This window comes from Penicillium taxi (genome assembly GCF_028828555.1).
Source record: "Penicillium taxi strain IBT 34144 chromosome Unknown utg000003l_segment0_segment0, whole genome shotgun sequence".
In the NCBI taxonomy this organism is placed as follows: Eukaryota; Fungi; Ascomycota; class Eurotiomycetes; order Eurotiales; family Aspergillaceae; genus Penicillium; species Penicillium taxi.
This window is the reverse complement of record NW_026643205.1, coordinates 1,734,417-1,748,213: the sequence shown is the minus strand read 5'-3', so window position 1 is coordinate 1,748,213 and position 13,797 is coordinate 1,734,417. Positions and strand designations below refer to the sequence as shown.

General features: G+C 46.2%; 8 protein-coding genes across 8 annotated transcripts; 4 read left to right on the top strand and 4 right to left on the bottom strand.

Annotated features, from left to right (window-relative positions):
- Positions 1-489: 489 nt before the first annotated feature.
- On the top strand, positions 490-1,680 carry N7495_004115 (3'(2'),5'-bisphosphate nucleotidase; the record flags this gene model as incomplete). The annotated part of the gene is made up of 1 exon (XM_057206766.1): positions 490-1,680. The coding sequence occupies one exon, from the start codon at positions 490-492 to the stop codon at positions 1,678-1,680; it is 1,191 nt and encodes a 396-aa protein (XP_057064446.1).
- Positions 1,681-1,890: 210 nt separating this feature from the next.
- On the bottom strand, positions 1,891-2,770 carry N7495_004114 (mitochondrial 54S ribosomal protein uL6m; the record flags this gene model as incomplete). The annotated part of the gene is made up of 3 exons (XM_057206765.1): positions 1,891-2,264; positions 2,334-2,447; positions 2,503-2,770. The coding sequence occupies 3 exons, from the start codon at positions 2,768-2,770 to the stop codon at positions 1,891-1,893; spliced, it is 756 nt and encodes a 251-aa protein (XP_057064445.1).
- Positions 2,771-3,304: 534 nt separating this feature from the next.
- N7495_004113 (uncharacterized protein) lies at positions 3,305-4,793 on the top strand (the record flags this gene model as incomplete). The annotated part of the gene is made up of 3 exons (XM_057206764.1): positions 3,305-3,402; positions 3,492-4,215; positions 4,470-4,793. 3 exons carry the CDS (start codon positions 3,305-3,307, stop codon positions 4,791-4,793), a joined length of 1,146 nt encoding a protein of 381 aa, XP_057064444.1.
- A 1,776-nt stretch (positions 4,794-6,569) lies between these two features.
- On the top strand, positions 6,570-6,953 carry N7495_004112 (uncharacterized protein; the record flags this gene model as incomplete). Its single annotated transcript, XM_057206763.1, has 1 exon — positions 6,570-6,953. The coding sequence occupies one exon, from the start codon at positions 6,570-6,572 to the stop codon at positions 6,951-6,953; it is 384 nt and encodes a 127-aa protein (XP_057064443.1).
- Positions 6,954-7,499: 546 nt separating this feature from the next.
- On the bottom strand, positions 7,500-8,484 carry N7495_004111 (DUF2011 domain-containing protein; the record flags this gene model as incomplete). The annotated part of the gene is made up of 3 exons (XM_057206762.1): positions 7,500-7,814; positions 7,877-8,396; positions 8,459-8,484. The coding sequence occupies 3 exons, from the start codon at positions 8,482-8,484 to the stop codon at positions 7,500-7,502; spliced, it is 861 nt and encodes a 286-aa protein (XP_057064442.1).
- A 503-nt stretch (positions 8,485-8,987) lies between these two features.
- N7495_004110 (LAMTOR1/MEH1 family protein) lies at positions 8,988-9,556 on the top strand (the record flags this gene model as incomplete). The annotated part of the gene is made up of 2 exons (XM_057206761.1): positions 8,988-9,223; positions 9,304-9,556. 2 exons carry the CDS (start codon positions 8,988-8,990, stop codon positions 9,554-9,556), a joined length of 489 nt encoding a protein of 162 aa, XP_057064441.1.
- An 830-nt stretch (positions 9,557-10,386) lies between these two features.
- Positions 10,387-11,472, bottom strand: N7495_004109 (E2 ubiquitin-conjugating protein UBC8; the record flags this gene model as incomplete). The annotated part of the gene is made up of 6 exons (XM_057206760.1): positions 10,387-10,523; positions 10,578-10,759; positions 10,813-10,927; positions 10,985-11,088; positions 11,334-11,365; positions 11,440-11,472. 6 exons carry the CDS (start codon positions 11,470-11,472, stop codon positions 10,387-10,389), a joined length of 603 nt encoding a protein of 200 aa, XP_057064440.1.
- An 809-nt stretch (positions 11,473-12,281) lies between these two features.
- N7495_004108 (ubiquitin-like protein ATG12) lies at positions 12,282-12,965 on the bottom strand (the record flags this gene model as incomplete). Its single annotated transcript, XM_057206759.1, has 3 exons — positions 12,282-12,341; positions 12,394-12,593; positions 12,725-12,965. The coding sequence occupies 3 exons, from the start codon at positions 12,963-12,965 to the stop codon at positions 12,282-12,284; spliced, it is 501 nt and encodes a 166-aa protein (XP_057064439.1).
- Positions 12,966-13,797: the final 832 nt, after the last annotated feature.

The following is a 13,797-nucleotide window of genomic DNA, read 5'->3' as shown; positions in this document are numbered from 1 at the left end:
TTGGAGTGGATGAGGTCAGGGTTGTGAATGAGGAAGGTCTGGGAGACTTCGTCAGTCTATACACTTCAATGGGTATTTTATGGGCGTCTCGCCACCACACGAGAAGGAAGTGAAGAGAGGTGACGTCGGAAGTAGAGAATCTTGGCGTCAGGCAGGCTGTGAGTTAACTGATAAAAGAACTAGGAAAAGAACTAGTCTGTGGTCAGCAACAGTTGACTCTCCTGGCTTTATGAACTAAAAAAACTAAAGCAGACGGTGAGTACAATAGGAAGTAATGATCGACAGATTAAAAGTCACCAACTCAATCGTACAACCGACACAACCGACTATCAACCTTCGCTCAATCGGGCTTAGGGCGGGGCTGCATTAACTAATCTTCATAAGTCCAAGTTAAACTAAATGAGTACTTGAAATGCCAATAGTAAACATTCTACTAAATAAAATCATTTGGAGTCAAGTAGAACGGATCCTATGATTCATTCCTAATCGATGCGTGTTCTATCCCGATTTCTACTCATCTCAACCCTTATTCTGGCCCTCAGCGTAGCTTTCAAAATCCGGTCCCGCATTTCCCTCCTCTTCCCCTTCTCATCCTTTTCCTCTTACACCAACATGTCTACTACCCCTTACCAGAACGAGCGCTACATCGCCGAGCTCGCTGTTCAGCGGGCAAGCGTCCTCACCCAGAAGGTTTTCTTCGAAAAGGCCAAGGGCACCGTCTCCAAGGACGACAAGTCTCCCGTCACCATTGGAGACTTTGGCGCACAGGCTTTGATCATCCAGGCCATCCGCAAGAACTTCCCCAATGATGAGATCGTCGCTGAGGAGGAGGCTAGCTCCCTGCGCGAGGACAAGGCCCTCAGCGCTGAGATCTGGCGCTTGGTCAAGGACATCAAGCTGGACGATGCGGAGAGTGATAAATTGCTGGGTGGATCCATTGAGAGCGAGGCCAGTATGTTGGACATCATTGACGAGGGCAAAAGTGCCGGTGGTCCTTCCGGCCGTATCTGGGCTCTCGATCCTATCGATGGTACCAAGGGCTTCCTGCGCGGAGGCCAGTACGCTGTCTGCCTTGGTCTGATCGTTGATGGCGACGTCAAAGTTGGTGCTATCGGTACTCCTAACCTCCCGGTCGATGCTGCTGCCTCCATTGATGCTAGCACCAGCGCCGAGAAGATCGGAACTTCAGCAAATGGTGTCCTATTCTCCGCCATTCTAGGTCAAGGAGCCACCAGCCGCCCGTTGGCCAGCGGCAGCCTAGCTCCCAGCTCCCCTATTTCCATGCGCCCCGTCACCAAAATCGCCGAGGCTGTATTCTGTGAGGGTGTCGAGGCTGGTCACTCGGCCCAAGGCGACAACGCCGCTGTTGCTGGGCGTCTTGGCATTACTGCCCCCAGTGTCCGACTAGACTCGCAGGCCAAGTACTGCTCCATCGCTCGTGGTGCCGGTGACATCTACCTCCGTCTTCCAGTTAAGAAGGACTACCAGGAGAAGATTTGGGACCACGCTGCCGGCGACATTATAGTGCGCGAGGCTGGTGGGCAAGTGACTGATATTTACGGTGCCCGGTTGGACTTCAGTAAGGGCAGGACCCTGGCTGCCAACAAGGGTGTTGTTGCAGCCCCTAAAGCCCAGCACGACCAGGTTATTGAGGCTGTCAAGGCTGTGCTGAAGCTGTAATGTGAACTTGAAACTGTCCGTTGGTTATGCCCATAGCAAGCTCCAAGAGTTGAGCATGTTTTGAGCTTTTGGACAAATTACGCTTGATGCGTTGTGGAAAAGAGAGCGCAGAATAAAAAAAAAGTATACATATGAAATGATAGTATAAGAATACACGGAACCCAAAATGCAGTGTTCCACAAGATACCAATATCCCCAAACGCTCGTCGCCTATTTGATCTTCTTTGCCTTGAGCTTGATTGTCTCGCCGTTGACAAAGATACCCTTGCCCTTGTATGGCTCCGGTCGTCTCCACTCCCGAATCTCCGCCGCGAACTGTGTTACTTTACGTTTGTCGACGCTCTCCAAAAGAATACGGGTCGGCTGGGGTGTGCTTGCCTGGACACCTTCTGGAATACCCAGTTCAATTGGATGCGAAAAACCGACCTTCAGCGAGACGAACTTTTGGCCGGGATAGGTGGATTTGACAGTGGTCGCTGTGTCTTCAATTGTAGCCCTGTAACCAACACCAACCATACTCAGAATGCAAATGTGACCTTCGGAGACACCGGTGACGTGGTTCTGTAGGAGTGAGCGGGCAGTGCCTGGAAAAGAAAATCGAATTGTTTAGCATGCATATACGGGAGATATAACAAGTCGGTATAAAGACATACCCCACATAGCTCGCTGGTGAGGCTCTTCGGGATTCTGCACAGACAAAGTGGTCTTCAAGGTCTCTGCATCATATTTGACATTGAGGAAGGAAGGGAGGTCAAGGGTCATCTCGCCTATAATGCCGAAGGTTAGTACTCGGCTCATCGCTCATTCAGTTACAGTGTTTACCCTTCGGTCCCTTGATATGAGCGGCCACCGTTGGAACATCCTTTCCTCGGGTGCGAGAAGATGAGGTGGGCAGATCGACCAGCTTCAATGACACTTCTGGGGGGACGGAGATGGAGGCACCTCCGACTCGGGATTGCGCCGGGGAGGTGGTTGAAAAGCATTGTGCACGAGCGGGTGAGAACGCAGGGGTCAGGAACAGAGGTAATGAGCCTCGTTGGAAAGGCTCTTTGAGGAGCTGCCGGGCGCAGCGGTGAGATAGACACGACATGTTGATTGTGATGGTTGAATATATTGCCGCAGACTCGATGATTTCGTCCAAGGAATGAGCCCAATTGGGTTAGCTTACACGTGATTTATATATGGTGCCTAAAATATCAGGAGTAAATATACAACCCTGAATCAACCTGATGATACGAGAAGAGAAACCCAGAAATTTGATCTCAGTAAACAATTCAAAATCTGGAATTTGTCTCATTGGTAATTATGACGATTTCAGGCAGATCCTTGAGTCCATATAGCCTCAAGCTCTAGAAAACTCAAGAAAATAAAACTAGTCTTCATTCTTGCATCCAGTCTGGTGATAGAAGTGTGCACTCTCAACACTTTCTCATTTTTCAAAAACACCATCTCAAAGCTCGTGAATAACGTAACTCTGAATCAGACTCCCACAATTTTCCTTATCAAAGCCTTGGAAGTGATTGACCTAGTACTGGTAGACAATCTCTCCCACATTTATTTCTCTTCCCTCCTACACCTCGCCCACCTCAACCCTTTTTTAACATCTTTGGAAAGCTCATTTATCATGAAGACTCTCACCTATCTCTTCGATATTTTGTTGATGCTTTGCATTATTCTGATCCAAACCTGCGAAGCTGGCAAAGTCGTCGCCGTCAATGGTATGTAGACTAAATTGACCAATGTTTTCATCTCATTTGACTTTTATTAGTTGATTCACCTTCCACTGCGCTAAACGATGACTCTAATGATAGCTGTACTCTTTCCTATCTCGGCATTGCCGTTTCGGAGACTGTGCTATTTGATGAAGCTGTTCAAATCCTCGATGCTCTGAACATCTCTCCTTCATGCAACAGAATTGCTGCTGACACCCTTATGACCTCGTGCCAGTCAATCGGAAGTAAAGATGGCGTCCGTATTGAGATCAACGACGTACTGGACCGTGTTCGCTCTATATATGCTGCCAGACTTGCCATCTGCGAGCTCGATGGTGCATTTGCATCAATTCCAACTTCATGCCTCCCCGTGGCTGTTGCATCCAAAGTTCCCAAAAGCCGCTTCTACTTCGATATTTTCAGCAAGCCTCACTCCCGGGATGTCAATGCAGAGGATATTTCCGATAAAGTCTTACAGCCTTGTCTCAAAGCTCTAGAGTCACGTCCCCAGTGGTGGACCTCGTATAGCAACAACCGCCAGAATGCCATGGTTCTTTGCCATGCTGCTCGGCATGAAGCTGAAAAGGAAGACATCTTGAGCTTGCACAAGGACATCACCGACAGTAGCATTAAACTCAACAAGGGTCTACAAGCCGCCATTCAAAAGGCTGCGATGGAATCCCAGCGGAATGAAGAATTTGCTGATGCGCTCAAAGTTTTTCAGGACAGTTTTTTGGAGAAGGCTTCGTTTATGGAACTCGCATTCGGCAAGTTCGAGCCTCGTATCAGTAAGATGCTCGCGATGACGGCCGCAGTTCTGGTAGTAGGCGATTCCCCTGACTCTAAATTCTATGCATATAATTGCTAATCACTCACTAGGGCCTCGATGATTTCGACCACTCTATTTCACTCTCCGCTGGAAAGTTGGTCAAATTGAACGAGGAATTGGAATCCATGTCTAAGGTACGCATTTTAGCTTCAAAAGCGCTGGAATATATATTTTGACTCGGATAGCGCTTTCATTCTCTCGAGACTTTTCTTCAGCGATCCACCGTACACGCTATTGAACTACAAAAGAGCCAAAATGCCCAAACCCTCGCTGCTATGACTCATTCCGAGACCATGAAGGAGATTACGACTACTGCGGAGCTTGCCCAGGCCTTGGTCGAAAAGATCACGATCGATGCTGCTCAGCTCGAAAGACTTATTACGGCGTCCCGATCGACTTTTACAACCATGACTGGGATCAAGTGGGGAGGCGTCGCCTCATGGCCTACCTTTATTTCGATAATGGTGGCCCTGTACTGGCGCTTCCCCAATGCGGCAGCGATGGTTTTGTCAGCTTTTATTTGTAAGTACAATCTTCTAAGTCGATTCATACCGTCCTTAGCTGATATTTAGAATGCAGCTCACTGCGTCATCAACCACTTTCGCCAGTACTTGGGCTTCAATTTCTAGTTGTTGCTAGTTTTCTTTATAAAGAATTCAGCTTTTAATTGCTAACCTAGGTACTATGTTTGTATTCGTAACAGTTTAAATGACTTCCAAGGTTAACATTCAGGTAAGTACTACCTACTTGCTTTCTATCGCTTATTTTCGATTTGAGTGTATTTTTTCTGATTTAATGGAGTCGAACTGAGAGCGAGGCCACTTGGGTACCGATGCATTCGGAATACCTCAGATGTCACTTCACTATCATTCCCCATTCATTACCTTCCTAGGTGTTCGGCAGCCATGTCTGCCCAATGGTACTCATGAACCTAGGGAGACTATAGTATCAACCTTGGAATAACCCGAGCATAGAAGCCGACCTCGAGAGAGAAAGGAATTTAACAAAATTGGGCAGGCCACATTGAAAGCCTTCCAAGTTTCTTAATTTTGAAACCGAAGTCCTCCTTCTATGTATACTTTCAAAGTTTTCTACTGTTTCCTCCTTCTCTTTATACCCGGACATCTCAAGGACTTACCTGATCTGTAATCAAGACATCACTCTCTTTTCGCCTTATTTACCTGGATGATTCTTCAATCATAAAACCTGACACGAAAGCAAATCCATGTTAAAAAGACGCTCTTATCCTCCTCTTTTCATTCAGTGCACCTTCTACATTTAACCCTGGAATTGGGCCTATGATTCATCAGCCTTGGAAACCTTTTCATGGATTCCACATCTAGTCAACTGTCAACCCTTATTTGCACGGGATCTAGGCATCCACGTGACACTCTCCCTTAGTAACCTCGTATTGATAATCGGCAGCATTTCTTATCACTAGTTTAGAGATCATATCCCGGGCTATTCATCATCTTCAGGGTCTTTGGGGCCATACATAATCTCATCAATAACCTCTTAAGCCCGTGCAGGAGAACATCCAATGGGTTTGGGTCCAATATGAGAAAGGTTAGCTAATATTCGTTACGAGAACCCCTTAAAATCAGTATAACAAATTTAAACTATGGGTTTCTTTTATCAAACTCCCCAGGTGTCATTTTAGACGTAAGGGCGCTCTGAGCGTTGAAGTAGATTTCAATATCGGGAAGCGGGGCCTGGTCAGAGCTTTTATTGCTGTTAGTGGCAGTGGAGGCATCAGACATCCTTGTGTATGTGTATGAGCGAGTGTCTTTGTTTTTCTGAATGATAAAGCGGAGCGAGATTGATGAAGCCAGACACGTGGTTAGTTCTACTCAGTACCAAAAGCGGCGAGGGGGTACTAATACGGAAGGGTAACGCCAAGAAGTGGCAGAGGAAATCCGGTACATAGGCATAGGTAACCTTGAAAGTACTGCTTATCCCATGCAATCTCGAGCTACTTGTATTTGTTCTAATGTTTGGAATTGAGGAGCAAGCCAGGCCCTCGTAACGAGCCCGGAACCGGACCGGAGAAAGAGCAACGTTGGAAAGCGCACTCCTAGGTACAGACAGAACCATAGAAGTGAAGATGGCATCACGAGTAGGCAAGACTCCAAGTTTAAAATCATCGAAATAAATTGAAAAGTAAACAACCTACGTGCACATTAATCACGTGCGTTATCCTAATGGGCTCTTGTAGACGCCAAGATATACTAGCATCACTAAGTAGGTCTTGGCCTTTCTCGTTGTTGTTCGTCCACATCATTTCATAATTCCACTCTCTGCGTATCATTTTCTTCGAGAAATTAGGAGGTAACAGGACTTATAACAAAATGCCAGGCGTCCGTAAGTTTCATTCCTTCTATCTCTGTCTACGTGGTACTCCCCTGGATGCTATTGATAACAGACTAACCCCACATGAAGCCCCCGACGCGTTCAAGCAGGTGAAGAAGGGTCTGAAGGCCTTGTTTCACCGACGATCGTCCTCCAAGAAGCCAAAGCCAGAAGAGTCCCAGTCAAAGCCAGAAGAGCCCCAGCCAAAGCCAGAGCCCCAGGTTGTCGCTGAGCCCGGGAATGCTCCCGTCAAGGCTGAGACCCATGGCAATGATGCTGATTCCGCCATTGTCGTGAAAGATACGCCTAATGAGCCTAAACACACTGATGTCCCACCAGTCGTGCAACAGACTTCAGCTGGCAAGTTCTCCCACGCTATGTAGCATAGCTCTTGTACTAATGCATCGATTGATATAGATTCCCCTGAGGCAGCCATCAAAGTGGATGAGCCCATCGAGGCCAAGGCCGAGACGAGCGCCAGCACCACTCAGGAACAGCCTGTTCAGCCGGTTCAGCCGGCTCAGCCGGCTCAGCCCGCTGCCCCCGCTGCCCCGACTGGTAAGGTTTCATCATCGCATCTTATATTGAAGCATAAATTCTGACTATGAGACAACAGGGGTGGCTAAGTAGAGTACCAAATGCTTAAAAGCTTGGGCGGTTTCTTCTTTTCTTTTGTCTCTCCATACCAAACCTCCCCCTTAATTTGTACTACTTGTTGACTTTCAAAGAGTTGGGATGTTATTCAGGCGCTGTGTATCAAAGCAACAGAACACCTTCATGGTGCCAAGGGGCTTAGTGTCATGAAAATTGCCAACGAAGCTGATTTTTAATTTGAGCTTTTTTAAGTATATTGTCGTTAGCGTCGTGTTTCTTTTAGATGTAATATGAAAGCCTCACTATTAGGGTGAGCAGCCCCTGTTATTCGTCTCCTAAGCCTCCGTGTCCACCATAGAAGTATCACCACCAGCTGCAGCTGCAGCTTTTTGATCTCGTGCCTTCTGACGACGCTTGAGCTGGCGCTCACGGTTCTGCCGTTTACGTTTCTCGGCTTCAGACTCCTTGGCCTTTTGTGCCACTGCAACTCGCTTGCGCAGCTGCAGACGCCTCTTCTTGCCGGGCTTCTTCCGGGTCTTCGGCGACTTGGTCGGGAGTGCACCCTCGACCACGTAGACCGGAACTTTAGAAGGTAGTTTCGTCTGGTGTCTTTTGAGATGCGTGACACGCCATGGACGTTCGCATCGAGGCTGAAATAATTTTAGTTCAGGTCTAATAAGTTCGAGTCAAGCTCAAGCTTGATGTAGCTTACCCATGCTTGCGAGGCCCATGCCATGATATCTTCGCCAGTCACTGCCATGTCTTCAAATTCTTGAATTCTTTTTGCTTGTAGTGCTTGGTACGTCGGTTCTTTCATTTCATATAGTGTCGGGTTGGAGAAATAGTACTGCCATCCGCGAAATGGCTTGATGAACCGCCCCTCTGAGGGATTCAACGGCGACGGGGACCGTAATCTGATGCGAAGCTTCTGAGTTACTTCATTGTCATTGGTTGTTTGATCAACTTTCTTTTTATCGACGATCTGTTCTGCAGACTCTTTCGATTTCGTTGGCGCGCTGAACAGCCGGAACTCGAATTCCTGCTCCCCATCTTCATCCTCAGCTTCAGCTAGTGGTACTGTCTCTTGAGTTTCATTCCCATCTGCATTGATATTGTAGAGTCCATCTAGATCAAATAGTTTCCCCAGACGGGCGCGAGCATCTTGTAGTTCAGATTCGTCGACTGGTGACGGCAATCGAGAGGTAGTGGATAATATCTCATCGCGGCCGATGCTAGAGGTAAGAATTAGTAATAGTCCTAGTAAGCCAGTTATGGTAGCATTGATCCAAGATACCTTTTCGCCGCAGCTTGATCGAACATGATGTGCGCAATGTTGTAGTTGAACGAAGTTCACTTGTCGATAAAAATCGCCTTAACTCCACGCACGTGCTTTGCGTTGACTAACTCCACGCATATTATATCATTGCGGCCACGCACTCATTGATCGTGATCAAATAGCATCGCACAGACTCCAGCCTCAACGCAACCTGCATCAGCAGATCGATAATTTTTTCCCTAAATCAACTCACTCCACACCAGCGCTATATCTCTTTCGCTCATTGTTCCCTCTTCATCTACACTCATTAGTCACTGAGAAATCCCTCATCGCCTTATCTAATCCTTACCTAGGGGTGCTTGGGTTCCACTACCCCCGTCAATTATTGGGCTGATATTAATGCCTCGTGCTGGTTGCATTGTGCTACTCCATTCCGAAGACTTGCCCTTGAAATCCATATAAATGGGTATATGTGCTTCATGCCTGGGCGGCAACCGCCAGGAGTCTCCCGAGGTGAGTTTAGTCTCTCTGCTGGGTTGAGTGACCAATGTTCGCGCATCACCTCGGTGTCATGCGCGAGGCGTGGATTACCCTTCGAAGAGATCAAAATCCTAACGACTTTCATATTCAGCCGGAGTCTTCGCGTCTGCTAGACGATGATCCCTATCAGGCCGGGTATGGCTACGGGGCGCTCAATCATGCGCAACAACAGAACCAACCAGATCCGGAATATGTGAGACGTGAAAGAGAGGCGCTGGATGCCATCTGCCAGCGAACATCCGAGTAGGTCCCAGAGATCAATACCTTGATATTTTCACCTTTATTTAGAGTACTTTCTAATCCTATCGCGCTTGCTTGAACAGTTCCGTCATCGATATCTGGTCCCTTCAACCACAGCCCCATCTCCAACCTCAAGCTACTCTCCAAAAATCTCCAAAGACAGACCAGACCCAACAGCCTGTCACAGTATCTGAAGGTCAGACCAGTCGTCCTACCTCTGATGGGGCTGTACCTAAGCACTGGGGTGAAGTCGTCGTCAACCCAAAACGGTCCCGTCCTGATATGAAGGCGAGAACACCAGCCCAAGATGTCTTTGGAGTTCTGAAGGTCAACTGATTCAGATATCATTTCCTTGGAAAATCTCCGGCATGATAACAATGGTCAACAACAAAGGGCGGAAAACAAACTATTACCGGGCAATCACAAATGCGCCCTTCCCTCAACCTCGGCTTTATTGAGGTCATCTCTTACAACCTTTATCATTTTATCAATTTAACCTTACCTCTTCTCTTACTCGATATCATTTTCTTCTTTTCCATCGATCGCAGGTCGACTGTCTCGCTCGCACATATACACTCACTCTGTCTCTCTTACACTGTTAATACCCTTGTTGCAGGCCTACGTCAACATCTCCATACTGAGACTCTTTCCTATTTGTTGCTTCTTTTACTCGATGCCTGTCAGCAGGGCTGACCTTCCCTATCTGCACTATCTTTGATTTAGATGTCTCTTCACTACAGGCGATTGTTTAGCTTGGATATTTCTATTCCTTACGTCGTATGTAAATGTGTAAATTCAGTGGTAAACTTATTTATTGCATGATCCTTTAGTATTTTTCCAATATTTATAGTAAATCATATTGTCCTTTACTCCGGCTGGGTATGGAACTCCAGTAGCCCTGGACCAATATGTGGACATGCGGCCTTCTTACTTATCTGCGTACTCCATCCTTGAATTCAACTATTAGCCGGGGTAATTGCAAACCAGAGAAATAGAATGAAGTGAAATTTGTTCCTGATAATGTATTAATCACGCACCATGGTTAAGAAACGCCCGCTAGTCCAAGTCCAATGGGTGGCGAAGATACAAGGAATATTAAAAGGGGAAAGATGCAATATGTTCGAACAAATCCGCATTCAGACCAAAGTGAGATGGAAATGATGCTTTCACACATCATCCATGGTTCCAGCGGGCTCTTCAGCGTCAGAGTCATAGCTACCAGCTGAGCTGAGCTCGTCGTCGTCTTCAGTGTCCTCGCCTGCCTCATCAACAGCCTCTTTGCTTGCGTATCGGGCAACATATTCTATGAGTAACAATGAGACCAAGTTATGAGCGATCGGATGACCAGAGAACATACCTTTAACCTTTGCCTCGTACGCTTTAGGTTCCCGCATCATCAAGGCTGCGGCCTCGCCATTGAGTGGGTCCGATGGGTTGGGATAGCGGAGCAACTGTGGAAGAAAGACTTCGAAGATGTTAATCATGTCATACATGGGAGACCATGTCTGATTAATCACATCGAGGCAAACGGATCCGGAGCTATAGAAGGAATCAGTTGAAAGAAAAATGAGGAGAGTACGTCAGAAACCCACAGTTCGTCGATATTTGGATGGAATATCCGGTTGACAAATCCAATACTGGGGCTCTTGTATGGATACTGGTCAGGGAGTTCGACATGGATCTTCCAGAGGCCACCGATAAAAGGTGCTATATGTAGTTAGTATACTTCTGTCAACATTTTGGGAAAGTGATGACTTTACATACTTTCTTCTGGGCCTTTAAACCGAACATAGAATTCTTGCCTGAGTTTGAAATTCCCGGTTAGATAATCTTCCTGGTTTGTATTTTGCAAAAGGATGGAGAATACACTGATATCAGATTAGCACGTGGGGGCTTTTTTCATCCTTGATGAAGTTTTCTCACTGTTATCGTTGACCAAGGTCACCTCATAGTCACTCATGAGCCTAGAATATTTCATTAGGAACGTTTCAACCACTAAGCACTGATTTGAGATGAATGGGTCATCGAATTGCCAAGTTCATAGAAGATATTGGGTATATGGAGGGAATTGGTATTCATACATCCTAGATCAACTGTCAGCATAATTCCTCACCAAAGAACAATATTAGATTCGTACTTCATGACCTAACCAAGAAAAAGCCCTTGTTAGCATATGTAGGGACCTTGGGACTGAGTACTCTTATACTTCACGCACTTACATCTGTTTCAATTCTGCGCTTTGGGCTGGACATAATGGCAGTATTGGTTGGAAGATGTGGCTAGGAATGTAGATGGGGCTAGGTAACTTGGAGGTTTGTATGAGGTTACTGGTGATCAGTTACCCCCCAAAGCGGAGCGGGGAAGTAGCACGCGAGGCAATCAAATAGAGTGGAGGGGTGGTGAAGGAACGTCGTGCGTTCCGAAGGGAGGAATATCGGTAAGGAAAAGTGAAATAACTTGATATCAGGAGAATTTATAAGGACGGAAGAAGCATGTAAATGAGCAAATGTATTTATCGTTGAAGAGCGCCTGATGGGCAGGGAGATGACTCAGCGACGGTCCGATGCATCATCCACTAACTATGGTACAGGGTGCTAGGGATGTAGTCGGGACTTTCATCACGCAATTGATACATGGATCCTGATCTGCCGATATTATTTTACAGAGACAAAAACTTCAAGAAATGATTATGGGTCTCTGATCGACTGCCTTTCATCATATTGTATTCACTTTTCACTCATTCTGCTTTGTATAATGATGCATGGATACTAATACGGTAATACAACTATGACTACTATCAATGATCTCTACGACGAGATGAAGAGAGCAATCGAAATTGAAAGACAAACAGACAGAGGTAGTAAGAGCATAGAAGAGAATAGCTCATATGCATTGCTTGAATATTCTAGTATTTTTCTAGACTTCCTGTAACTTCAGAGAAACAATTCCACATAGGACAGAAAAGCCACTCTGCGGCCAGAAAATTTGGTGAGGCATGAAGTTCACTTCATGAAGACCCAAATTCCAAGTAAAATTAATCGTAAATCGGGTGAAAGCCTGTTCAGCCAAACGCTGGTGTCATTGAATAAGCAACAATCAACACATCATCCGTTTTGAAGCACTGCAAATATTGTTAGACATGCAATCGTTTCACAAACAAAGGATGAACATACCCTCCACAGACCACCAACACCCTCATCCAGGCCAGGTGCAAAGACACTGTTTACATAGCAAAAGACCGAGTCTGTCTCCTTGCAGTCTAGCTTCTTCCTCAAGAACTTGACAACAGTCTCAAACTTTTGCGATGCGCTGATCTTGAAGACTCTATTCTTGAGAATTGCAGCTGATGGCAGAGGTTGGAAACGGACTGTGACTGAAAATGGAGTTAGTTTTGAGATACTAGCCACATAGCATAGATTTGGACCGTCTTTATGCATTCGATTGCAGCAAACGACAAGGCCAGGGATTTTGCTTGGAGCCTGATGGGACTTTATTGGAGTATACCTTTGCGATCATCAATAGCTTCAACGTCAGCTAGTGCCTGGTGAGCGTCGCGGGGTAGCCCACTTAGCATCACCGATGCGGACATATTCATCGGCAGATCTGCTCCATGCTCATCATCTGGAATAGGTGTATCTGGACTTGGTGATGCTGAGTCTTGACCCGAAGTGGGGTTATAGCTGAGAGGTTGAGACCCAGGGGAGATAGCGGGGGAGCCACTCTCTGACAGAGACGTTGCATCCATTTTAAAAGAGGCTTGAACTGGTGAGACAGAACTGTGGAGTAAATCTGACAAGGCACAGCTGTAGAAAACTATCGGGAGTATTGTTGATTAGAAGGGTTTTAGCTGGCACCTGCAATATCAAGCATGGCAGCATTCTGGGTCCGGTATGAGCTTCAATTCCAGTACAAATGTAGCCTCTACAACGCCATGTGTAAATCTGAGTCTTCCAAAGTTTGGAGCTACCACCTATGCTGAGCTATAAGAACCAGATACCGCTTTTCAATTCGTAATGCAGGAGAATATTCAATCGACAAGTCATGCATCACTTTAGGACCCCGCTCTTACCGCCTTCGGAGTTAACGGGAGTATAGAATATGCAGGGCAGAAATTATATTTTGTCAGTCGCATGTTCAATTGATTTCACTAGTACTACTGCAAAAACATACAAATAAGAGACGAGACAAGACCATGTTAGTCATGGCTGTCTAGAAACAAGCCTGCACATGCAGACAGAACAGATGAAAAAAAAGATGTAAATACACGGGCAAGGAGGCCCGAAAAGGCTTGAGAGATGAGATCATGTAACAGGATGCAGATGCAAACGCTATGCACTCATCCTCTTTGCAGCTGTGGTTAACCGTCTGTTATGCCATCCAGGTTCCACAATCCAAAGCATGCCCACCTTCTATAATTGAAACTTGTTTTGAAATTTTTTTTGCTTCCACCACTTGGTCATCCGAAACAGGGGAAAGAGATATTTGGGAATTCGTTGTGGAAAAATTCCCTTGACTGCCGATGTGAAGCCATGGTCCTGATGTAAACTTGGTAAAAATTACAAAGAAAAAGTGCAAAT